Source organism: Coenobita brevimanus, chromosome 117 (assembly GCF_032717465.1).
Source record: "Coenobita brevimanus isolate Jiangsu-jjx chromosome 117, ASM3271746v2, whole genome shotgun sequence".
NCBI classification, from domain to species: Eukaryota; Metazoa; Arthropoda; class Malacostraca; order Decapoda; family Coenobitidae; genus Coenobita; species Coenobita brevimanus.
The window spans coordinates 5,028,296-5,055,888 of record NC_137070.1 but is presented as its reverse complement, the minus strand read 5'-3'; the positions used below and the strand labels follow the sequence as shown (position 1 = coordinate 5,055,888).

The following is a 27,593-nucleotide window of genomic DNA, read 5'->3' as shown; positions in this document are numbered from 1 at the left end:
AGCTTTATGCAGAGTATGGTGATATTGGAAGGATTTATGTAACACAGAAGAGGACAGTAAGGTGTAATAAACAAAATAAATCACTTAGGAAAAGGTGTTAGGGAGCTTTATGCAGAGTATGGTGATATTGGAAGGATTTATGTAACACAGAAGAGGACAGTAAGGTGTAATAAACAAAATAAATCACTTAGGAAAAGGTGTTAGGGAGCTTTATGCAGAGTATGGTGATATTGGAAGGATTTATGTAACACAGAAGAGGACAGTAAGGTGTAATAAACAAAATAAATCACTTAGGAAAAGGTGTTAGGGAGCTTTATGCAGAGTATGGTGATATTGGAAGGATTTATGTAACACAGAAGAGGACAGTAAGGTGTAATAAACCAAATAAATCACTTAGGAAAAGGTGTTAGGGAGCTTTATGCAGAGTATGGTGATATTGGAAGGATTTATGTAACACAGAAGAGGACAGTAAGGTGTAATAAACAAAATAAATCACTTAGGAAAAGGTGTTAGGGAGCTTTATGCAGAGTATGGTGATATTGGAAGGATTTATGTAACACAGAAGAGGACAGTAAGGTGTAATAAACAGAGTAAATCACTTAGGAAAAGGTGTTAGGGAGCTTTATGCAGAGTATGGTGATATTGGAAGGATTTATGTAACACAGAAGAGGACAGTAAGGTGTAATAAACAAAATAAATCACTTAGGAAAAGGTGTTAGGGAGCTTTATGCAGAGTATGGTGATATTGGAAGGATTTATGTAACACAGAAGAGGACAGTAAGTTGTAATAAACAGAGTAAATCACTTAGGAAAAGGTGTTAGGGAGCTTTATGCAGAGTATGGTGATATTGGAAGGATTTATGTAACACAGAAGAGGACAGTAAGGTGTAATAAACAAAATAAATCACTTAAGAAAAGGTGTTAGGGAGCTTTATGCAGAGTATGGTGATATTGGAAGGATTTATGTAACACAGAAGAGGACAGTAAGGTGTAATAAACAGAGTAAATCACTTAGGAAAAGGTGTTAGGGAGCTTTATGCAGAGTATGGTGATATTGGAAGGATTTATGTAACACAGAAGAGGACAGTAAGGTGTAATAAACAGAGTAAATCACTTAGGAAAAGGTGTTAGGGAGCTTTATGCAGAGTATGGTGATATTGGAAGGATTTATGTAACACAGAAGAGGACAGTAAGGTGTAATAAACAAAATAAATCACTTAGGAAAAGGTGTTAGGGAGCTTTATGCAGAGTATGGTGATATTGGAAGGATTTATGTAACACAGAAGAGGACAGTAAGGTGTAATAAACAAAATAAATCACTTAGGAAAAGGTGTTAGGGAGCTTTATGCAGAGTATGGTGATATTGGAAGGATTTATGTAACACAGAAGAGGACAGTAAGGTGTAATAAACAAAATAAATCACTTAGGAAAAGGTGTTAGGGAGCTTTATGCAGAGTATGGTGATATTGGAAGGATTTATGTAACACAGAAGAGGACAGTAAGGTGTAATAAACAAAATAAATCACTTAGGAAAAGGTGTTAGGGAGCTTTATGCAGAGTATGGTGATATTGGAAGGATTTATGTAACACAGAAGAGGACAGTAAGGTGTAATAAACAAAATAAATCACTTAGGAAAAGGTGTTAGGGAGCTTTATGCAGAGTATGGTGATATTGGAAGGATTTATGTAACACAGAAGAGGACAGTAAGGTGTAATAAACAGAGTAAATCACTTAGGAAAATGTTTTAGGGAGCTTTTTTGTTTTCCCCTCATTAGGTCTGTTACTGATGGCTAATGCTGGTCTGTGTGGTGGATCAGACCCATGAACCACAGGTAAGCCAGTGGTGGTGTGGTGCAGTACATACACTTTGTAGGGATCCACCGCCCCCTTGTGGTACACACCCCCACACCAGGGTCCTTCCCACGGCCACCTGCAGATATATATCACCAGCTGTGGCTCATGGGTGCATGCCACAGATGCATCACCAGTGTCAGTATAAACTAGTTAATCATCCCTTCATATCTTATTTCTTGAGAGGGAGGCCGAGGATGAGATGGAGGGATGGGGTGGAGAGGTATATGAGAGAGGAGGGGTGTGAGCTGGGAGCAGGGCAGTGAAATGGCAGGGGACAGGGCGACATGGAGGCGATTTGTTTGTGGCCACCCCTTATGGGATTACGGCGTCTGGCAATAGATAGATAGATAGATAGTGTGTTCATCTTAACTTGGCCTCTCCGTGTAGCTCAGTAGCCTCGTAACACAATACCTCAGCTCTGCATTCTTCCCGTAGCACTTCTTTGTGACTAGCATCAATTTATAGTGCCATTATTAGCCCGTGTTATGTTAGTTTTAGGCCAGGTTAGAGTGGACGGAGTGTAGCAATAATTTTTTTGGGTCATAAAGGAGTTGTGGCCGAGTGAGCGGACGTGGCGGTGGTTTGAGAGAGCTGCCCAGTGTGGCAACGTTGGCGCCAGCATCAAACTCGTGGTGGCACTGCTGTATAACGAAGGAGGTGAGTGTGGTGGCACTGTTGGCAGAGTGTACCATTAGTTTTGACGTCTGTGCAACTGGTCAACTCTGGAACTGTCTCCCTCCTTATTTTGTACTCTGGAACTGTCTCCCTCTTTATTTCGTACTCTACAGCTGTCTCTCTCTTTATTTCCTACTGCCTATGACCTCCAGTATAGGTAGGTAAGTTAACCAATACTCCCAGTTCTTCATGTATGCAGCAGGTCAACTCTGGAACTGTCTCCCTCTTTATTTCCTACTGCCTATGACCTCCAGTGTAGGTAGGTAAGTTAACCAATACTCCCAGTCCTTCATGTATGCAGCAGGTCAACTCTGGAACTGTCTCCCTCTTTATTTCCTACTGCCTATGACCTCCAGTATAGGTAGGTAGGTAGGTAAGTTAACCAATACTCCCTGTCCTTCATGTATGCAACAGGTCAACTCTGGAACTGTCTCCCTCTGTCTGTATTTCCTACTTCCTATGATCTCCAGTCTTTTAAATGCAGTGTGTCCAGGCATCTCAAAATAAACGCATCTTGAATTTGGCTCTCTCTTGTATTGTAGGGTCAACTCTGGAACTGTCTCCCTCTGTCTGTATTTCCTGCTGCCTATGACCTCCAGTGTAGGTAGGTAGGTAGGTAAGTTAACCAATACTCCCAGTTCTTCATGTATGCAACAGGTCAGCTCTGGAACTGTCTCCCTCTGTCTGTATTTCCTACTTCCTATGATCTCCAGTCTTTTAAATGCAGTGTGTCCAGGCATCTCAAAATAAACGCATCTTGAATTTGGCTCTCTCTTGTATTGTTTTTGTTTTTTTCTTGGAGGGAACGGTTTGTGGTTCCTGGCCTTGGGTTCCTTCTTCTTTTGCCGCTCATGTACAGGGCTGGAAAAAATCACAGATATTTTTTAAATCTGATTTTATTATTTTTCCCCAAGGGTGTTTGTGGCTGTGGGAAACCTGTGGAGGGAGTAGCATAGTGGGTGTGTGTACCTGGTGGTGTGTGTGTGTGTGTGTGCATGAGGCAGCAGTATATACCACTGTTGACATAAACAGACGTACAACACTGAAAATATTAATGTGGATGGGAAGTGGCAGTAATGCAGTGCAGCACAGGCAGCACTTGTTGGTGTGGCAGTGCACCACAGGCAGCACTTGTTGGTGTGGCAGTGCACCACAGGCAGCACTTGTTGGTGTGGCAGTGCACCACAGGCAGCACTTGTTGGTGTGGCAGTGCAGCACAGGCACCACTTGTTGGTGTGGCAGTGCACCACAGGCAGCACTTGTTGGTGTGGCAGTGCAGCACAGGCAGCACTTGTTGGTGTGGCAGTGCAGCACAGGCAGCACTTGTTGGTGTGGCAGTGCAGCACAGGCAGCACTTGTTGGTGTGGCAGTGCAGCACAGGCAGCACTTGTTGGTGTGGCAGTGCAACACAGGCAGCACTTGGTGGTGTGGCAGTGCAACACAGGCAGCACTTGTTGGTGTGGCAGTGCAGCACAGGCAGCACTTGTTGGTGTGGCAGTGCACCACAGGCAGCACTTGTTGGTGTGGCAGTGCAGCACAGGCAGCACTTGTTGGTGTGGCAGTGCACCACAGGCAGCACTTGTTGGTGTGGCAGTGCACCACAGGCAGCACTTGTTGGTAGGAGGCAGGTTACTCACACTCAGGGTTGGACAATATAGCTTATATATATTTTTTAAACTGTAACATTTTATTTAAATCAGATTTTTAAATTTAAATTGATTGTTTGAATTAATTGGATTTTTTAAAATTAATTTTTCTTTCACTTTTATAAACTTTTTGTTGTTTTTGTGTAGTAAGCCTTTATCAGTGTTAAATGAAATCCTATGTTGGTATCCTTCATTTATTACCCATGAGTTGCTGGACATCCAAAACACCTGATGCATTACAGGCTTTGCTGGCTGCACCTCTTGACTCCTTCCAATCCAGAGCAGATGTTACTGTAGCCGCTCAATCACTGTCTGCCTCATAAACTAAAACACACAGTGTTTGGCAAAGGTCAGACAGCCTTCTTTCTTGTGTTGTAATATTTGCCTTGTAGCAGAAGGCAGCCACTGGTGCCTGACATGATCAACAGCAGTACAGCAAGAGTACACACCAAGCACACTTGCTGCACATGTACAGGTGTATGGTGTGTAGGAGCACTACTGGCCCTTGGGAACAGGCTGTGAAGCCTATGTCCAGAGTTGGACACATTAAAAACAAAAAAAACTGTACAACACACAGCCACCACAGTCTCTGTCATCTTCTGTTTTATTGTATTTATTTAAAAAAAACATTTGATTTAAATCATGATTTTTTCACTCTGACTTAAATTGATTTAAATCACATGATTGACATCACGATTTAAATCATAACAACCCTGGTTGATGATGATGATGATGATGATGATGATGATGATGATGATGATGATGATGATGATGAAGAGGAGGAGGAGATTTGATAATGATGATGATGATGCACATTCTCTTTCTCTCCACAGTGACATTAGCAAGACTTTAGCTGATAATAATTGATGACATTGATGATGATGATACTCGTTGTCCATCTGCCTACCACAGTGGTGTTTGGGAAGACTGTGGTGTATGGAGAGCGTGCCATAGAGCTGCTGGAGGGCTTGGAGGGCTGTGGTGGAGGCTGTGGTGGTGGTGGTGGCGTTGGTCTGTGGTCGCAGCTGTGGCTACTGTACCGGCCGCCGTGGGGGGCCCTGGCGCTGTGTTGTAAACGATACGTATATACGCGCGTCTGTCACATCGCACAGGTGGGTCTCTCTCTTTCTCTCTCTCTCACTCTCTCTCTCTCTCTCTCTCGGTCTTTCTCTGTCATTCTGTCTCTCTCTTCCCTACCTCTCTCTCTCTGTCTTCCATTCTCCCTCCCTCTCTCTCTCTCTCTCTCTCTCTCTTGTGTTGTAAACATTATGTATACACGCGCGTCTGTCACATCGCACGGGTGGGTCTCTCTTTCTCTCTCTCTCTCTCTCTCTCTCTCTCTCTCAAGGAGCCTGCATGTGGTGGCACTATGCACACTGGGTGGAGCATCAGCATCATGCACCCAGGAACCAGACCAGTTGATATTTGGCCGCAGCTGACCATAGGATGATGATGATGATGATGATGATAATAATAACAATAATAATAATAACAATAATAATAATAACAACAACAATGGTTATAATAATAATAATAATAACAAAGATTAATAATAAACAGATAGATATATAGATAGATAGATAGATAATGAGGAGAATAATGAAGATATTGTTGATGACTGATGACTCTCCTCGTCAGTCTCTCACCCTCCATCCTCTCCACATGGCCAAACCACCTCAGTGTGTTCCTCCTAACAATTGCTATAATTCTATAAAACATCTATGGTATTTCAAGATGCTTATAATATATCAACTTATCACACTAAATCATTGAAAAAAAAAAAAGCCATGTTTTTTGAGTCTGCATTGGTGGAGTAACCGTAGATAGATAGACAGATAGATAATGGTGTTTGTTTACCAGATGACGGGTGCGTCGTGGGCGGTTCGTCACCTCAGTCGCATATCCGAAGTTGCAGGTCGATTGCCAGACTGCAACGATGGATGTGATGTCAGTTGGCTACGTCTGGCAGTGGAGGCAGGTGACACAGCAGCCAGAGTGCAGGTAAAGATAGCTCTCTCTCTCTCTCTCTCACAAAATATTCAACACAAACATGCACAATAACACACAAAGATGGCTGGAACTCTCTCTCTCTCTCTCTCTCACAAAATACTCGACACAAACATGCACAGTAACACACAAAGATGGCTGGCAAACTACTCAGCAGACAGATGTGCACACGTAACATTTGCCGGTCAGTCTTCTAGCATCAGAAACTTCACAAACGGCGTCCCCCAAGGATCAGTTTTATCCCCTACACTCTTTAACCTATACATGCACGACGTACCCACACCCCACACACCACAGATACACATAGCTTCCTGTACGGACGACATAACACACATGTACACACCCAAATGCACACACAGTCGCATACATCATCTAACCTTACCTCAGCACACTACACGAATAGGCTCAAATTACCCCCAGCCAAATCTACAGTGACCCTTCTCACACACTGGACAGCAGAACACAGTCACAGCCCACACCTCACCATAAACAACACTCCCCTACCACACACACACACACACACACACACACACACACACACACACACACACACAATCCTTGGTGTAATGTACATCAATGTCATTTAAACAACACATCACAAACATTATAATTAAAACAACGCCAAGACTCAATGCTTTGAGGTCACTTGCCCATACACCATTCAGACACAACAAAGAAACCACCACCACAGTATACAAACAGTATATACAACCACTACCACAGCATACAAACAATATATACAACCACCACCACAGTATACAAACAATATATACAACCACTACCACAGTATACAAACAATATATACAACCACTACCACAGTATACAATATATACAACCACTACCACAGTATACAAACAATACATACAACCACTACCACAGTATACAATATATACAACCACTACCACAGTATACAAACAATACATACGTTCAGTGATGAATTATGCAAGGCCTGCCTGGGCTTCTAACCTCACCAGAACACACTACAACACTCTACACACCATACTAAAACACACTGCAACACTCTACACACCACACAAACACACTACAACACTCTACACACCATACTAAAACACACTACAACACTCTACACACCACACAAACACACTACAACACTCTACACACCACACAAACACACTACAACACTCTACAGACCACACAAACACACTACAACACTCTACACACCACACAAACACACTACAACACTCTACACACCATAGTAAAACACACTACAACACTCTACAGACCACACAAACACACTACAACACTCTACACACCACACAAACACACTACAACACTCTACACACCACACAAACACACTACAACACTCTACACACCACACAAACACACTACAACACTCTACAGACCATACTAAAACACACTACAACACTCTACACACCACACAAACACACTACAACACTCTACACACCACACTAAAACACACTACAACACTCTACACACCACACAAACACACTACAACACTCTACATACCACACTAAAACACACTACAACACTCTACACACCACACAAACACACTACAACACTCTACACACCACACAAACACACTACAACACTCTACACACCACACAAACACACTACAACACTCTACACACCACACAAACACACTACAACACTCTACACACCACACAAACACACTACAACACTCTACACACCATAGTAAAACACACTACAACACTCTACACACCACACAAACACACTACAACACTCTACAGACCACACAAACACACTACAACACTCTACAGACCACACAAACACACTACAACACTCTACACACCACACAAACACACTACAACACTCTACATACCACACTAAAACACACTACAACACTCTACACACCACACAAACACACTACAACACTCTACATACCACACTAAAACACACTACAACACTCTACACACCACACAGAACAAGGCCCTAAACAGTAAATAATACTATTAAGCACATTATGCAAGACTGCATTGCACACAATCACCTACGCCAACAACACAACATACTGTACACTCCTTGAGAGCTCTGTGGGAAAGCCCGGTCTCGGCCGTGGCCTTCCTTAGGGACTCGGGGCTGTACGGCCAGACTGCCTAGGCAACAACTACTACTATTACTACCCCACCTCATCACAACACCAATGGCAGCAAGCGTGTGGGACCCTATGAACAAAACAAAACAAATAATCCACTGATATTTCCAATCTATCTGTCTCTCTATTTATCTATCTATTGCCAGACGCTTTAAGCCTATAAGGGGTGGCCACAAACAAATCGCCTCCATGTCACCCTGTCCCCTGCCATTTCACTGCCCTGCTCCCAGCTCACACCCCCCTCTCTCATATACCTCTCCACCCCATCCCTCCATCTCATCCTTGGCCTCCCCCTCCCTCTACCCCCCTCCACCTCACTCACATACACTCTCCTCATCAGTCTCTCACTCTCCATCCCCCCAGCTCACACCCCCCTCTCTCATATACCTCTCCACTCCATTCCTCCATCTCATCGTTAATATTATTATTATTATTATTATTATTATTATTACTATTATTATTACTCATTATTATTATTATTATATTCCGATAATCTCCCTGTTTAACCCCACACAATCTCCGTGTCATCTCCACCTAATTGCCATAATTGAATGATGAATTTCTGGGCAGCAATGGAGGGCCAGGTACGAAGGACGACACCTGCGGGGCATGCTGGACCCCGGCACACAGCTACAAGCGTCACGGGAACTTCGTGAACTGTGCCACACTGGATTTTACCCGGCCACACTCACACTGGCGTACTTCCTGGCCACCTCAAGGTATTTATCTATCTGAATGTCTATCTGTAGTGTGTGTGTGTGTGTGTGAGAGAGAGAGAGAGAGAGATAGGTGCTGAGTCCGTATAGGGGTATGTAGTGTTTTGTTTGTGTGTGTGTGTGTTTGAAAGAGAGAGAAAGAGTTATGATAGAGAGAATTACAAGAGAGAGAAAGAGAGTTTTGTAAGTGTGTGTGTGTGTGTGTGTGTGTGAGAGAGAGAGAGAGGTGCGTGAGTCTGTATGGGGATATTTAGTGTTTTGTGTGTGTGTGTGTGTGTGCACGTGTGTGTGTGTGTGTGAGAGAGAGAGAGGTGTGTGAGTCCATATGGGGGTATCTAGTGTTTGTGTGTGAGAGAGAGAGAGAGAGACTATCGTAAGTAAGTTTCTCTCTTCGTACGCAGGTTGGGAGGGGCCAGGCGATATGGGAGGTGTGTGAATTCGTGCAAGGCAGCCTGACATTTGTGTGTGTGCGTATGTGAGAGAGAGAGACTATCGTAAGCAAATTTCTCTTCGTACACAGGTTAGGAGGGAGCCAGGCGATGTGTGAGGTGCGTGAATTCGTGCAGGGCAGTCCCTCGTCACGCACGTGGTCTGCGCTGCACTACCAACAACGGGTAACGCCGCACATGCATCACGTGCTGATTGATTGGCTGTGTGAGGTGGCTAATATGAAACAGCACGCGTCCAAGGTTCTGCACTCAGCGGCACAGGTGGAGCAGCACTAGCATTATTATTATTATTATTATTATTATTATTATTATTATTTTGTGGTAAATGAGGGCGCTCCCAATCCACTCACTCGATGTAGTGCTGCTCTCGGGTGTCTGCCCTTTCCTCTCCTCCCTCCATTCCTTCCTTCCTCTTCTGTCTTTCTTTCCTTCATTCTTTCCTCTTCCTTCTGCCTGTGGGTCACTTTACACTCCCTCTTCTGTCTTTCTTTCCTTCATTCTTTCCTCTTCCTTCTGCCTGTGGGTCACTTTACACTCCCTCTTCTGTCTTTCTTTCCTTCATTCTTTCCTCTTCCTTCTGCCTGTGGGTCACTTTACACTCCCTCTTCTGTCTTTCTTTCCTTCATTCTTTCCTCTTCCTTCTGCCTGTGGGTCACTTTACACTCCCTCTTCTGTCTTTCTTTCCTTCATTCTTTCCTCTTCCTTCTGCCTGTGGGTCACTTTACACTCCCTCTTCTGTCTTTCTTTCCTTCATTCTTTCCTCTTCCTTCTGCCTGTGGGTCACTTTACACTCCCTCTTCTGTCTTTCTTTCCTTCATTCTTTCCTCTTCCTTCTGCCTGTGGGTCACTTTACACTCCCTCTTCTGTCTTTCTTTCCTTCATTCTTTCCTCTTCCTTCTGCCTGTGGGTCACTTTACACTCCCTCTTCTGTCTTTCTTTCCTTCATTCTTTCCTCTTCCTTCTGCCTGTGGGTCACTTTACATTCCCTCTTCTGTCTTTCTTTCCTTCATTCTTTCCTCTTCCTTCTGCCTGTGGGTGACTCTACACTGAGTGACAAGCCAAATGGTTTCCTGTGCACCAGGTAACCATTTACAGTCAAGTCGCCTATGGTGCAGGTAATTGGTTCTGGAACAATCCCACGCCATAGAAAACCGTGCCATACAAATAACTAAACTAAATTGAATTTGGTTCTGGATGTTCACCCAAAATCCCCCTTCTCACCCCACTTTACACCGGCACACAGTGAAGCAACCAGTCAGTGCTTGTATTACATACAAATTAACACTGAACAATAAATAATAAAGGGCTTTAAAGGACATAAAATACTGTACTGAACGTACCTAAGTCCAACGATGGTAGTGCTAAGGTGGAAGGGGTTGGGTTGGTGGTTCCGAGGCAAGAGGCAAGCTACTGCCTGTCAGCTTGAGGCCAGACTGGTGGTGCCTCTTGCTGCTGCTGGGTAAGGCTGTCTTCCTCCATTTCAGCCGCCTGAAGGAACCCCTCAAAATCTGCCTCTGACATCGCTGGTAACGCGTTGTCGTCCTATGCCTGGGATGGCCCTGCCTGTGGCTCAGGCTCTGGTGGTGGCAGTGGTTGTGAGACTCGGGAAAAGTAGTGTGTGGTAACCTGGTGTTGGAGGTCATTGAACTCCTGTGATGGAGGTCCTGGTAGCGCCGCTGCCTTTTCAGTTAAGGTAACAACATTCCAACACCTGCTCACACCTCCATCCCATTCCTGGACTCATTCCTTGAGCGTGTCCACTGCCACTAACAAATCACTCAAGTTTTTCATTGTTGGCTCCTGCCTCTGCCACAGCCTCACTGTCAGCCTGTCTGTCACTCCCACTGTCCACTGGCGCATCTCCCTCTATGACCTCATCCACCACAGCTTGGAAAGAGTTGGTGCCACTGTCACCCACGTCCATCACGTCGTCTGCTGTTACCTCAGAACAACCAGGAACTTGATGGGCAACGTTCACAACCTCCTGCAGTTGTTGCGCCACGTCCTGTGGCCTGCCATGTGCAACAGGTTTCGAGGTACAGAGGTTAGGCAGGAGAAGGCGCCAAGCTTGGATGATGGTGGCCTGGTATAGCTTGTCCCAAGCCCTAAGCAGACTGTTCATGTAGTCCTTAATGTTGTACCGGCACCAGATTCCACAACAGTTTGCACGTCCCTCGGTGTGGTGGGGTCTGGCTGAATGGCGTTGTTGTCGTCGTCACAACCTGCATCTTCCCCAGTGTTGCTGTCAGGTGTAGGAACAGACCCCCCAGTGTCCTGCAGCTCCTGAACCTCAGGTGCATCACTGGTAACTGCACGCAGGAACTTGTGGTACATGTACTGGCTGTACATGTGCTTGGTGTTGGCGATAATTTCCTGGTGTAGCGGCTGCAGGAGAGAGGTGGTGTTGGGTGGGAAGAAGACAACCATCACTTGTGGGTGGGGGGATGCCAGGTGCTGGGGGTGGCATGGGGCATTGTCCAGCAAGAGAAGCACTTTGAAAGGAACACCGTGCTTCTTACAGTGCTGCTCTGCATCCTTCACATACACTTCAAACCACTCAGCCACCAGGTTCAACATTGCCTATGCCTTCGCCTGCTGCCTCCAGTACGCACCAGACTCCGACCTGTCATGAAGGTTGCTGAAGGGCTGGGGCTTCTTAGCTGGGTGAATGATGAAGGGTTTCATTTTAAAATTACTGGCAGCATTGGTGCACAAAATAACAGTGTACCGAGATTTGTCAGCCTACCTTCCCCTTGCCTGCTGCTGCTGCTTCAAGATGTAGGTGGCAGATGGCAGATGTTTCCACTGCATCCCGGTCTGCCATGCTGCTGTAACCTTCCACTGTGACCTTATCTTGAAGGAGAGCAGGGAATCTGGCAGCAGCGGTGGTGTCTGCTGAGGCACGTTCACCAGTGAGGAGAACGTTCTTCAGGTTCTTCCTCTTCAGAAAACTCAGGAACCATCCTGGCTGGCTTGGAATGACTTGGACGGGCTCAGGCCAAGGCGGCGACAGGCAACACTGTGAAATTTCCTGGCCCTGTCTCTGGGCATAGGTCCATCGATGGGTGTGTTATGCCTCCCCTGCCGCAGCACAAACACCTGCAGGCACCTCTCTGCCCACAGAAGTGCTTCCTCCTTGCACCTAACACATCCGTTGATGCTCCCAGTCCTGTAAGCCTTAACACATTTCAGATTATTCTCTCTGTTCTTGTAAATGGTACGAAAGCTGGATTTTATAGGATCTGGTGATACTACCCTTCTTCTCCCCTTTCTCGATCCATTACATCCAACTTTTCGTCAATTTTTAATGGCCTTGAAGTGCTCCCAGGGGTGGCGGGGTGTGCGGGGTGCCTGTCTGCCGTTTCTGTGCACTTAACAATAGGCAGCGATGACAGGCAGGTCAGGGGAGGGTAAGTAGCGGTCTGGCTACACACTGAGCGGGTGTTGACTGGCAGGAGAGGGATGAGGTTTGCCCAGGCGTTTCAAACCTTGCCACGCCGCCACACCATAGGTATTTTATGCGGTGGTTCGTTTTATTTTATTCTTCCACCTTACTGTGTCATAGAAAACCATAGCATGGGAGTCTGCACCATAAGCGACTTGACTGTGCTACGCTGGGTGGTAACCATAACACCAAATTATGGCGCCTGGTGGTTTAGTGGGTAATTAAGGCGCTCCAATCGGATTGAGCCGGTGCAGGTTTATATCCAAGGGGTGGTTGGGGTTTATTGCTCATGTAATGCCACTCAGGGATGAGTGAGGCTGGTCACTCTCATCTTAAATGTCAGCACCAACTTGCCTAGCCCCGGCCTCCTACGCTCCTCATGGGGCAACACAGGATTGGAGGATGGATGGATGAGTGAGTGGAAGAAGTAGGCAGCACTACATCAAATGAGTGGATAATGAAGATGATGACAGTGATGATGATGATGACAAAGATAATGATGATGATAATAATAATGATAATGATGATGATAGCAATGATGATGATGACATTGATGATGCTGATGATAGCGATGATGATGATGATGATGATATTGATGATGCTGATGATAGTGATGATGATATTGATGTACGTTTGTTTACAGATCGTTGACGCCTACCTCAATGTGCAACAAGTCAGACGCAGTGAACTTCAGCTCATTGGTATAACATCTCTCCTTCTGACCACAAGGTTGGTGTGTGTGTGTGTGCGTGTGTTCTTACCTAATTGTTCTTACCTAATTGTATCTTTACAGGAATGAGTCCAGCTCGTACTGTCCCGTGTCTTAAACCATATTTATCGTACATATCCTTAAATCTGTGAATTGTTTTGGCACACACTATTTCATGCGGTAGTGCATTCCATTGATCAATTGCTCTGTTTGGGAAACTGAATTTCCTTACGTCTTTATCACCTCTCATCTTATGCAGTTTTTTGCAGTGTCCTCTTGCTGATGCTTCTCCATATGTTAAGTAATCATTTATGTCTATTTTCTCCTTTCCTGATATGCATTTATATAGCATTATCATGTCACCTCTTTTCCTTCTCTCCTGTAGTGTTGGTAGATTCAGTTTATTTAGTCTTTCTTCGTAGCTTAGGTCCCTTAAGCTTGGTATCCATCTTGTAGCGGCCTTTTGAACTTTTTCAATCTTGTCTATGTGCTTTTTGAGATGAGGACTCCAGACTACTGATGCATATTCCAGGGTTGGTCTAATGAATGATGTTATTATCCTTCTTAGCATGTCTTCATTTATGTATGTGAATGCTATTCTCATATTTGCAAGCAGTGTATACATGTTCCGTACCTTCTCGCTGATGTGGTCAGCCGGAGATAGTCTGTTATTGATAATCACACCTAGGTCTTTCTCTCTTTCTGATGTGTGTAGGGTTTTATTTCCTAACGTATAATCCCAATCAGGTCTTTTTCCACTTTTACCAAACTTGATTACATGACACTTGTCCACATTGAATTCCATTTGCCATGTACTACTCCATTCATGAAGTTTATTTAATTCTTCTTGTAGCTCCCTACAAGAGTCTGTGCTAGTAATTCTCCTTTGTATTTTTGCATCATCTGCAAACATACTCAGATAGCTTTCATTTCCAGTGTTACTGTTTATATCATTTATATACACTAAAAACATGATTGGTGCCAGCACTGAACCCTGTGGTACTCCACTAGTCACTTCTTTCCATGATGAGTAGTTTCCTCTTAGTACTGTCCTCATTTCTCTTTTTATGAGAAAGTCTTGCATCCAACAAAACAGTTTGCCTCGAATTCCTCCTTGATGGTACAGTTTCCATAAAAGTCTTTGGTGTGGTACTGTGTCAAAAGCTTTCTTGAAATCTAAATGGATACTGTCCACCCATCCTTCCCTTTCCTGTATTGTGTTTGTTACTCTGTCATAGTAGCTCAACAGATTAGTAACACAGGATTTTCCTTTTCTGAAACCAAACTGTCTTTCTGTTATCATACTGTGTTCTTCTAGATGATTTACCCAAGCTTTTCTTATAAGTTTTTCTAATACCTTGCTTACAACACTGGTCAGTGATACTGGTCGGTAGTTGAGTGGATTTTGTCTGTTTCCTTTCTTGAATAAGGGGACAATATTTGCTTTCTTCCAAATGTCAGGTAGTTTACCTTGACTCAAAGATTTCTTGAAAATTAAAAATAATGATTTACTTAACTCCTTTGCACATTCTGGTAACACCCAACATGACATTTCATCAGGACCACTTGCATTTCCTCTGTCTAATCCACTTAACTCCTCCTGTATTACTTTTTCTGGTATTTGTATATCTGGTAGTATGTGTGGACATGCGTGTGCCACATAGTCCCTCTCAAAATGTTTTTCTTCTGTAAAAACTAATTGGAAATTCTTACTGAGTGCTTCACAAATATCTTTCTCTTGTGTATAAGTGATTCCCTCGTACGTGATGGATTGTATTATATCCTCCTCAAACTGTTTGGTGTGTGTGTGTGTGTGTGTGTGTGTGTGAGAGAGAGAGAGAATAATGTTGACTTGGTGTGTGTGTGTGTAAAACTTGGCTCCATGTGTACTCGTGTGTGTGTGTGTGTGTGTGTGTGTGTGTGTGTGTGTGTGTGTGTGTAAAACTTGGCTCCATGTGTACTCCTGTGTGTGTGTGTGTGTGTGTAAAACTTGGCTCCATGTGTACTCCTGTGTGTGTGTGTGTGTGTGTGTAAAACTTGGCTTGGTACTCATGTGTGTGTGTGTGTAAAACTTGGATTCATGTGTGCTCATGTGTGTGTGTGTGTGTGTGTGTATTATTGGCTCATGTGTACTCTTGTGTGTGTGTGTGTGTGTGTGTGTGTGTGTGTGTGTTTTATTGGCTCATGTGTACTCTTATGTGTGTGTGTGCGTTAAAAAGTTTGTTTACATCGCAGGTTTGTGTCAGGGGCGTCCCTACTGACGGTGCGAGAGGCGTCGTGGGTGACTGACGATACGTACGCTTATAGTGATGTGGTACGAACGTTGGGAGAGGTCATGGCCGCCCTCAAAGCAAATCTGGATAGGCCCACAAGTGAGTTGATAGATAGATAGATAGATAGATAGATGGATAGATAGATAGATAGATAGATAGATAAGGTAGGTGGATAGATAGATTGATGGATGGGTAGGAATATGAATATGTAAATGGATGTATGGATGGATGGGTAGGTAGGTTGGGATATATATATAGATAGATAGATAGATAGATGGATAGATAGATAGATAGATATAACACTCCCTAACGCCTCCTAACAGTTCTAGATTACGCGATGGTCATCCTGGAGTGTGTACAAGCGCCTGATCTAACCCGGGATTGGACCGCATTCGTGTGTGACCTGGCCATCACCTGCTCGTACCCTCCTCGCACCACCCTCGCCCAGGTAGTGTGCTTGCCAAGTTTTACACACACACACACACACACACACACACATCTGGAATATACATAAGTAAGTAAGTATATATTAACCACAATATGCAGTTACAGATACAGGATTTCCCTTAACATGACAAACAGCATATCAGATATTAGCAAACAATTATGGTGCACAGAACAAGTGATGTATTAAAGGGTTGATCAGTGACCCTATATAGCCTTAATGAAAGATGGCAATAACTACACTTCTCATTAGTAACGCAACTACAATGTCACCAATCACCTTTTTTACGGAAACAAAAAATGCCAGTGATATATCATGGTTAGAATAAGAGTGTACATAATGACTTAAATACCCTTTAAATAACACAGGTTATGATAAACATTATAGTACACACTAGCCAAAACAGGACCTTATACACTATCTGCTCAATAAATACCCTTTAAATAACACAGGTTATGATAAACATTATAGTACACACTAGCCAAAACAGGACCTTATACACTATCTGCTCAATAAATACCCTTTAAATAACACAGGTTATGATAAACATTATAGTACACACTAGCCAAAACAGGACCTTATACACTATCTGCTCAATAAATACCCTTTAAATAACACAGGTTATGATAAACATTATAGTACACACTAGCCAAAACAGGACCTTATACACTATCTGCTCAATAAATACCCTTTAAATAACATAGGTTATGATAAACATTATAGTACACACTAGCCAAAACAGGACCTTATACACTATCTGCTCAATAAATACCCTTTAAATAACATAGGTTATGATAAACATTATAGTACACACTAGCAAAAACAGGAAAGGACCTTATACACTATCTGCTCAATAGCAAGCAGCATCGTCAGCAATGATTTGACTCCAGGAAGTAAAGTTATATCTTGTACGTATGTGCTGAGTCAGTGGACACACCTCCAGTACATGCAACTCTGTTTGTACAGCACCACATGGACAGAACCACTCTGCTACCACAGCACCACATGGACAGAACCGCTCTGCTACCACAGCACCACATGGACAGAACCGCTCTGCTACCACAGCACCACATGGACAGAACCACTCTGCTACCACAGCACCACATGGACAGAACCGCTCTGCTACCACAGCACCACATGGACAGAACCGCTCTGCTACCACAGCACCACATGGACAGAACCGCTCTGCTACCACAGCACCACATGGACAGAACCGCTCTGCTACCACAGCACCACATGGACAGAACCGCTCTGCTACCACAGCACCACATGGACAGAACCGCTCTGCTACCACAGCACCACATGGACAGAACCGCTCTGCTACCACAGCACCACATGGACAGAACCGCTCTGCTACCGGCACACGTCCACACCGATGCCAACGGCCCGTCTCAAATGCCAGATTGTAACTGATTACCCGCAGCCGACTAAATGCCATTCTGTGTACCTCACTAGTTTTACCACAACATTTATAGATCTCGTGAACTGTTAAGGTAGGGTTCAACACATTATAAATTAGGCTTCTAGAAGATGTAGAGTTAGAAATTGATTGCTTTAAAGATTCATTGCCGACTTTAACATCATCAACAGAATTATTAATTAAACTCTTAATGTGTTTACTTGTTGGTGTGTTAGCCGCCATGGTCAGCCTGACGGTGTGCACCCACGGGTCATCGGGCATACCGCGCCTCTCCCCCCACAGTCGCTGGAAAACCTTCCTCTGCCTTGCTAGTACAAAAGATTTCAGTGGCTGGCACCCGAGTTCCACGTGACAAACGCCCGTGCACGCCGTCATACGAGCTCCCAGCAGCTGTTTAATACCCCAGTTATACAATTGTTCCATTGGCCTCAAGTTCCACGTGACAAACATCCGTGCACGCCGTCATACCAGCTCCCAGCAGCTGTTTAATACCCCAGTACAATTCTTCCATTGGCCTCAAGTTCCCATTGAAGCAGCACTCACAGCCATATAGGATGGTTGACATTAAGCCTGCTTCAATCATTTCCTTTTTAACATAAAATGATATGTCTATATTCTTTTCCAAAAATGACACAAATTTCAGAATGTGGCATGTCTTTGCTTGTGTGTGGGGGGTAATGGCGGACGACAGGGTGCCGTCGCTTGTGTACAGCTGCCCAGATACACATACCTGTCACGCCACTGCACCACCATATCACCAACGCACAATGGCACACGATCGCTCACTGACGCATGGATTGCAAAGAACTTGGTCTTAATATTATTCACAACCATGCCATTGTTTACACAGAACTGATTCAGAAATGTAAGTTTATGTTCCGTCCCGCGTCGCGTTGTCGAGAGAAGAACAGTATCGTCCATAAGGACAAGGAGATAAAGCCACTGTAAAAAACCATCTGGCCCACAATTGGACTTTATCAACATAATCATCTATCTATCTATCTATCTATAGCCCGACGCCCTAATCCCGCAGAGGGTGGCCACAGACAAATCACCTCCAAGTCATAATCATGCTGTTTACAAAAATGATAAACAATGAACAAGATGTTGGGGACGCCTGTCTGACGCCGAGCCTGGATGTTACAATGGCTGTCCCAATAATGCTCAGAGTAACCCCGTATATCGCCACCAGCGCCACTAACATTCGCCACCCGCACCCCAAATCACGTAACATGCGAAACAATTTGGCGCGAGGGACCCGGTCATATGCCATTGAAAAATCGACAAGGCAAACAACTAACTTATGCTTTCTCCTGCAGGCCAAATCAATGAACAGTCTAAGTGCCACCACATGCTCAATGCAGCCCCGGCCCTCCTGACTCCCTGCCTGCCCCCGATACGGAACAAACCACATAATTAACCGAGTTGATAGCACCATGTCATACAGCTTTGCCAAACAATATACTATATTTATACCACGATAATTCTTGGGTAATGATCTGTTCATTTTCATTCATTCATTGCCAGACGCCATGTATCCCAAACGGGGTGGCCAAGGGCTTAGAGTTAATTGTTTTACAGGGAGGGGCACTAATCCTCCACCAACCCCACTTGACACGTATAATAGTGATAATAACATTAATAATAATAATAATAGTGATTCATTCATTCATTCATTCATTGCCAGACGCCATGTATCCCAAACGGGGTGGCCAAGGGCTTAGAGTTAATTGTTTTACAGGGAGGGGCACTAATCCTCCACCAACCCCACTTGACACGTAGGGATGCCAACAGCATCTGGTGTTCCCAGGCGGTCACCCATCCAAGTACTAACCAGACCCAACATTGCTTAACTTCGCTGATCGGACAGGAAGCAGTGTACTCAACGTGGTATGGCTGTTACAATTTATTATATTTATACCACGATAATTCTTGGGTAATGATCTGTTACCTTTCTTAAATATGGTAACCACACGGGCCAACTGCCAGGATGTGGGGTAACAGCCAGAGGAAAAGACTGCATTAAACAACGCTAAAATAAATTGTATCCACTGGTCTGGTAAAACTTTATAATTCCCCGGCTTATCCCATCAGGCCCACACGCTTTATCTTGCTTTAATCTGCGTATTTCTCGCATTACCGCATTAAATTCTGTCATCATCAAGAACTGGTTTGGTTACATTTGTATTAAACTCAGTAGGTACCGTAGGTTCAGCATCATGTGGTTTATATCTATCTATCTATCTATAGCCCGACGCCCTAATCCCGCAAAGGGTGGCCGCAGACAAAACGCCTCCAAGTCGCTCTGTCACCCACCGTTTGACTACCCTCCCCCCAACTCACCCCTCCCTCCCTCATATACCTCTCAACTCCATCCCTCCACCTCATCCTCGGTCTACCTCTCCCTCTCCCTCCCTCCACCTCACCTACATACACCCTCTTAGTCAGTCTTTCATTCTCCATTCTCTCCACATGTCCAAACCACCTCAGTGTATTTCTCCTAATCTTCTCAACCACATCCACATCCACCCCACAACGTTCCTTCACTTCTTCATTCGTCAACCTGTCCCTCCACGTCACTGCACATGCTCCTCTCAGGTTACATACCTCCTCAAAAAAGACTTTGAAATCCTCATCTGTGGGTTATTTATTACCATCGGAACCATCACTATCATCTCTATACTCCCCACGCCAGTCTGTAGCTTTCCACATACGCCTGTCATCCATATCATTTAAGAGTCTCTCCCACCTGCTGACTGTGACATCCTCTGGCACAGTCACCTGAGCACACCGACTGGCACTAGCACAAATGTACAAAACATCGGCCATTTGGCTCACGTATCAATGTCAGGATCAAACTGGGGATTATCGAATCGAGAAAGGTCCCCAGTACAGTTTTCAACGCGAACATCACAAAACTTTATAGGACGTGTTAACTGAGATTTCTTCTTCTTACAACCTGAATACATAACTGCATGATCACCAAGCAAACCCGCCCGCACACCAAGGCACACCCGCCCGCACACCAAGGCACACCCGCCCGCACACCAAGGCACACCCTATCCACCACAGGGGGGGACAGAGCAACGGCTATGGGGGCGTGATCCGATGGCATATCAAGACCATTATTCACAGGGAAACTTTAAATGCAGTTTAAAATATTGGTAGAAGCAATACACACATCTGCTTCAGAAATCCATTCATTATGTCTCCTATACGTCAGATTGCTCTTATAATGTTCTTCACCATATATCAAGTTATTTACCACCACTAAAGGTTGTTCTACACACACAGTAGTCATGGTATTTGCATTCTCAGGTAAATTAATTTGCTCAGGAATCTCAGGGTAGGTGAAGTAATCAGATCCAGGAACAAGTAAATTCACTAAAATATTTTTGAACATCAGTACCAAAATGTGTGTTCAGGTCTCCCATTGGTAGAACATTACAATTGTCCTCTTTTCCACATATCATTTGCTCTTGTATATAACTGAGGATCTGTCTGTTCTCCCCTTTGGGGCTAAGATGCGAAGGAATGTGTTGGAATGGATGAGTAAGTTGGGAGTGTGTCGTCCTGTCTCGGCTACCTCCCTTTCCTTGGGGGAAGCAGCCTAGGATATAGTATAGATAGATAGATAGATATAACTGAAACTGTTAGGATTAAAGTACTGCGAATCTGTAGGGGGTATATACACAAAGCCCAAGAGCACAGTGCTCAATAGGGACTATCTGAGCCAAACTTGGTCTTTCATTTTACAGTGTACACCCATCACAAATGACTGTAAACAACGCTTTACCAGTACCACTGTGCCCCCTCTGTGTCCGTCTGACCTCACAGTGTCTCTATAACAAACATAGCCAGGTAGAGAGATACGATCACTAGTTTTCACTTCATTCAACCCTATCACATCGTAATTCATTAACAATGCCAGTACAGTACATTGGGCTTTTCTAACTTTCTACGAACCCCATTGATGTTCCACGACATGATTGCAACATGTCTTCTTTTTGGTTCACCTAGAAAGGAGCCGGCCGCCAGCTGTCGATGACCACCTGATCGCGATAAAGTTTCCTCTCCTTCGTGTCCAGCCTGATCGTGCAGCCGACGTTCTCTGGTTTAGTCCTCTCTGCTGCCTCAACATCCCGCAGACGCTTCCATTCATCCCGTACAGAAGGATGTACGTCTTTCTTCACAAACACACAGTCACACGGCGCGCCAGTCTCCTTTAGCCTCCTGGTCTTCCCAAGAATTTTACCCCACACCTGCTTCAAAGCCAAGATCACCAGGATGGGCCTCTTACGTTCCCCTGGTTTACCTCGTCCCAACCTCCGACAGGACTCGATGTTCAGCGGTTCGCCCGGTTCACTCCAGATCTTGCCAAGTTTCCCCTCGTCCGTCGTGTCTCCAGCTAAGCTCTCGCCCTCATCAGGGACGGCGAGGACGACCAGCCTTGTTTCCCTTCCTCTCCTGCTGATGGACTCCAGGACGCTCTGCTGTCTGGCAATGATCTCAGCTTGCTTATCAATTTGCTTTTGCGTACGTGACAATTATTTTATTGCAAACACTCTCTGGTGATGTTATTTGACTCTTGAGATCTGCCAGTTCCCTCGTGATCTCATCTAATTTCTGACGTTGCTGATGATTTGGTTCCTCTAACCTGTTTTTTGATGCGAGGATGCAATTCACCAGTACATCATTATTCAGTCTTGTTAACTGGTGCTTCTCCATTTGCCGTAAATCACTCAAAGACACACACACACACACACACACACACACACACACACACACACACACACACATCTCCCCATCCACTTCCCCACTTAACCCCTCCCCTCTCTCCCTCACACACACACACACCTTTGGCCAAACGCAAACAAACGCACTATGTATCTTCTCTCTCTCTCTCCACAGTGTACAAAGAGCCCAGTGGACAAGGCATATCCTGGGAGCCCATTTCTTACTATAAAACTGGTATCAGCTGCTGTAATTACCCACCTGTACTTATGGTTACGAGTAAACAGGTGAAACACACACACACACACACACACACACACACACACACACACACACACACACACACACACGCTGTACTGTGAGGGGTAATGTATGTTTTTTGCGTCATCCAAACTCTTCACTCTTTCTGACCCAGCCTGATGTTGCTATTGTAAAAAAAAATCTATCTGTCTATCTATTGCCAGACGCCTTAATCCCATAAGGGGTGGTCACAAACAAATCACCTCCATGTCACCCTGTCCCCTGCCATTTCACTGCCCTGCTCCCAGCTCACACCCCCCTCTCTCATATACCTCTCCACCCCATCCCTCCATCTCATCCTCGGCCTCCCCCTCCCTCTCCCAAATTGGCATGAAAAGAATATCATGTAAGTTGTATTGATTTTGGAAGAAGTAGGCAGCACTACATCAAGTGAGTGGATGATGGTGAGAAATAGGAAGAGAGGAGGACAGGCACAGAAAAAGAATGATAAAGGCTAAGGAAGAAGTAGGCAGCACTACATCAAGTGAGTGGATGATGGTGAGAAATAGGAAGAGAGGAGGACAGGCACAGAAAAAGAATGATAAAGGCTAAGGAAGAAGTAGGCAGCACTACATCAAGTGAGTGGATGATGGTGAGAAATAGGAAGAGAGGAGGACAGGCACAGAAAAAGAATGATAAAGGCTAAGGAAGAAGTAGGCAGCACTACATCAAGTGAGTGGATGATGGTGAGAAATAGGAAGAGAGGAGGACAGGCACAGAAAAAGAATGATAAAGGCTAAGGAAGAAGTAGGCAGCACTACATCAAGTGAGTGGATGATGGTGAGAAATAGGAAGAGAGGAGGACAGGCACAGAAAAAGAATGATAAAGGCTAAGGAAGAAGTAGGCAGCACTACATCAAGTGAGTGGATGATGGTGAGAAATAGGAAGAGAGGAGGACAGGCACAGAAAAAGAATGATAAAGGCTAAGGAAGAAGTAGGCAGCACTACATCAAGTGAGTGGATGATGGTGAGAAATAGGAAGAGAGGAGGACAGGCACAGAAAAAGAATGATAAAGGCAAAGGAAGAAGTAGGCAGCACTACATCAAGTGAGTGGATGATGGTGAGAAATAGGAAGAGAGGAGGACAGGCACAGAAAAAGAATGATAAAGGCTAAGGAAGAAGTAGGCAGCACTACATCAAGTGAGTGGATGATGGTGAGAAATAGGAAGAGAGGAGGACAGGCACAGAAAAAGAATGATAAAGGCTAAGGAAGAAGTAGGCAGCACTACATCAAGTGAGTGGATGGTGGTGAGAAATAGGAAGAGAGGAGGACAGGCACAGAAAAAGAATGATAAAGGCTAAGGAAGAAGTAGGCAGCACTACATCAAGTGAGTGGATGATGGTGAGAAATAGGAAGAGAGGAGGACAGGCACAGAAAAAGAATGATAAAGGCTAAGGAAGAAGTAGGCAGCACTACATCAAGTGAGTGGATGATGGTGAGAAATAGGAAGAGAGGAGGACAGGCACAGAAAAAGAATGATAAAGGCTAAGGAAGAAGTAGGCAGCACTACATCAAGTGAGTGGATGATGGTGAGAAATAGGAAGAGAGGAGGACAGGCACAGAAAAAGAATGATAAAGGCTAAGGAAGAAGTAGGCAGCACTACATCAAGTGAGTGGATGATGGTGAGAAATAGGAAGAGAGGAGGACAGGCACAGAAAAAGAATGATAAAGGCTAAGGAAGAAGTAGGCAGCACTACATCAAGTGAGTGGATGATGGTGAGAAATAGGAAGAGAGGAGGACAGGCACAGAAAAAGAATGATAAAGGCTAAGGAAGAAGTAGGCAGCACTACATCAAGTGAGTGGATGATGGTGAGAAATAGGAAGAGAGGAGGACAGCCACAGAAAAAGAATGATAAAGGCTAAGGAAGAAGTAGGCAGCACTACATCAAGTGAGTGGATGATGGTGAGAAATAGGAAGAGAGGAGGACAGGCACAGAAAAAGAATGATAAAGGCAAAGGAAGAAGTAGGCAGCACTACATCAAGTGAGTGGATGATGGTGAGAAATAGGAAGAGAGGAGGACAGGCACAGAAAAAGAATGATAAAGGCTAAGGAAGAAGTAGGCAGCACTACATCAAGTGAGTGGATGATGGTGAGAAATAGGAAGAGAGGAGGACAGGCACAGAAAAAGAATGATAAAGGCTAAGGAAGAAGTAGGCAGCACTACATCAAGTGAGTGGATGGTGGTGAGAAATAGGAAGAGAGGAGGACAGGCACAGAAAAAGAATGATAAAGGCTAAGGAAGAAGTAGGCAGCACTACATCAAGTGAGTGGATGATGGTGAGAAATAGGAAGAGAGGAGGACAGGCACAGAAAAAGAATGATAAAGGCTAAGGAAGAAGTAGGCAGCACTACATCAAGTGAGTGGATGATGGTGAGAAATAGGAAGAGAGGAGGACAGGCACAGAAAAAGAATGATAAAGGCTAAGGAAGAAGTAGGCAGCACTACATCAAGTGAGTGGATGATGGTGAGAAATAGGAAGAGAGGAGGACAGGCACAGAAAAAGAATGATAAAGGCTAAGGAAGAAGTAGGCAGCACTACATCAAGTGAGTGGATGATGGTGAGAAATAGGAAGAGAGGAGGACAGGCACAGAAAAAGAATGATAAAGGCTAAGGAAGAAGTAGGCAGCACTACATCAAGTGAGTGGATGATGGTGAGAAATAGGAAGAGAGGAGGACAGGCACAGAAAAAGAATGATAAAGGCTAAGGAAGAAGTAGGCAGCACTACATCAAGTGAGTGGATGATGGTCGCCACCACCTACCAGAAATGCAGACGTCATTTTAAGCAAATTACAGCGCCTGGTGGTTTAGTGGGTAATTAAGGCGCTCCAATCGGATTGAGCCGGTGCAGGTTTATATCCAAGGGATGGTTGGGGTTTATTGCTCATGTAATGCCACTCAGGGATGAGTGAGGCAGGTCACTCTCATCTTAAATGTCAGCACCAACTTGCCTAGCCCTGGCCTCCTACGCTCCTCATGGGGCAACACAGGATTGGAGGATGGATGGATGAGTGAGTGGAAGAAGGAGGCAGCACTACATCAAATGAGTGGATGATGAAGATGATGACAGTGATGATGATGGTGATAATAATGATGATGATGATAATAATGATGATGATTTATATATTTATCCTTAACATACGCTTTCATGGAACAGCTGCGGTAAAATCAGGTTAATTAAAGAGAGAGAGAGAGAGAGAGAGAGAAGCAACGATATGTCTACCCAAGTGGCATGTTTCAGTTAGTTTTGAAATTTTGAACCATCTATCTATCTATCTATCTATCTCCCGATGCCCTGATCCCGCAAACGTGGAAGGGTATACTGAGGAAAGGTGTATAATCCCCGCATGCCTGAGAAATACTGTGTTAAGATGATCGTTGTGGCTAAGGTTCTCACCGGCTGTGTATTGAGCTTCAAGGGATTGGCAAGAAGACACGAGGCACCATCATGACCCTCCCCAAACACCTGGCTGGCCAAGGGTACCACATTTCTGTCTATCTATGTAGTGCCAGATGCCTTAATCCCATGAGGGGTGGCCTCAAACAAATCACCTCCATGTCACCCTGTCCCCTGCCATTTCACTGCCCTGCTCCCAGCTCACACCCTTCGCATCGACATGGATAATTTCTGCAACTCCCTCAACGTGGCCCAACGGCTGTATGCCGAGAAATTCTATGTGTGTGGTGCCCTGTGGCTGGTCTAGGGTGGCGCCCCTCCATTCCTCAGGGCAGCTGCGAAGAAGTTGCCCCTCGACACCACTCTGTTCTGGTGTGGGGGAAATGCGTTTGTCATTCTGTGGCAAGACACCATCCCACGTCTGTCATCTCCACCCTGCACAACAGCAAGACACAGGAACCACAGCGTTGAGTGGACACCCAACGCCGTGGTGTGACAACAATCCTTTAGCGATGGGGGGGAGTACAGCAAGTTCATGGGCGGCGTAGCTCTTGATAATCAGATAATAAAACACTTTCATTTCACTGGGAGAACACTTTAGTGGATGAAGAAGATGACCTTTTACTCCTTCAGATGGCCTTCCTCAATGCCTTCGTCCTTTACAAGAAGTACTGCGGGACCCAAAGGCGGTGGTGGTCTTTGAACCTGATCAATGGCCATATGTAGGAGACACCATTACCCATGCTGGCAAAGCGCGAGCGAGAAGGTGCAGCTCATTAATACACCCAATTAATACACCTCATTAGTACACCCAATTAGTACACCTCAGCACATCTATTAGTACACCTCATTAGCACCTCATTAGTACACCCAATTAGCACACCTCATTAGCACACCTTAATTGCTCCTTATCCCTCGTTTCAGGTCAGCTGCGCCTGTGTGCTACTCGGCTACATTCTCTCTCGACTACCCTGGCCCAACCTCTGCTCGATCTCTGGCTTCACCCACGCGCAGCTCCTTCAGCCACTCACCATTATATATAGCAAGAAGTTAGTATATATACGACATATTCCCTAACACCTTTTCCTGAGTGATTTATTTTATTACACCGTACTGTCTTGTGTTACGTAAATCCTTCCCATATCACCATACTCTGCATAAAGCTCCCTAACACCTTTTCCTAAGTGATTTATTTTGTTTATTACACCTTACTGTCCTCTTCTGTGTTACATAAATCCTTCCAATATCACCATACTCTGCATAAAGCTCCCTAACACCTTTTCCTAAGTGATTTATTTTGTTTATTACACCTTACTGTCCTCTTCTGTGTTACATAAATCCTTCCAATATCACCATACTCTGCATAAAGCTCCCTAACACCTTTTCCTAAGTGATTTATTTTGTTTATTACACCTTACTG

General features: G+C 44.6%; 1 protein-coding gene and 1 non-coding gene across 2 annotated transcripts in view; one reads left to right on the top strand and one right to left on the bottom strand.

Moving 5' to 3' along the window:
- LOC145419177 (cyclin-F-like) overlaps positions 1-27,593 on the top strand; it is a 36,574-nt gene that overhangs the window by 3,509 nt on the left and 5,472 nt on the right. The window contains exons 3-11 of the mRNA XM_080287416.1: positions 2,404-2,512; positions 5,089-5,288; positions 6,037-6,177; positions 8,849-8,997; positions 9,515-9,704; positions 13,532-13,617; positions 15,833-15,969; positions 16,194-16,318; positions 27,098-27,222. Of these exons, the coding sequence (XP_080143542.1) occupies positions 2,404-2,512; positions 5,089-5,288; positions 6,037-6,177; positions 8,849-8,997; positions 9,515-9,704; positions 13,532-13,617; positions 15,833-15,969; positions 16,194-16,318; positions 27,098-27,222 (1,262 nt within the window). The remainder of the gene's footprint in view (positions 1-2,403; positions 2,513-5,088; positions 5,289-6,036; positions 6,178-8,848; positions 8,998-9,514; positions 9,705-13,531; positions 13,618-15,832; positions 15,970-16,193; positions 16,319-27,097; positions 27,223-27,593) is intronic.
- On the bottom strand, positions 19,521-19,639 carry LOC145389496 (5S ribosomal RNA). The gene has a single exon (XR_013895473.1). It is a non-coding gene; the product is annotated as a 5S ribosomal RNA (ribosomal RNA).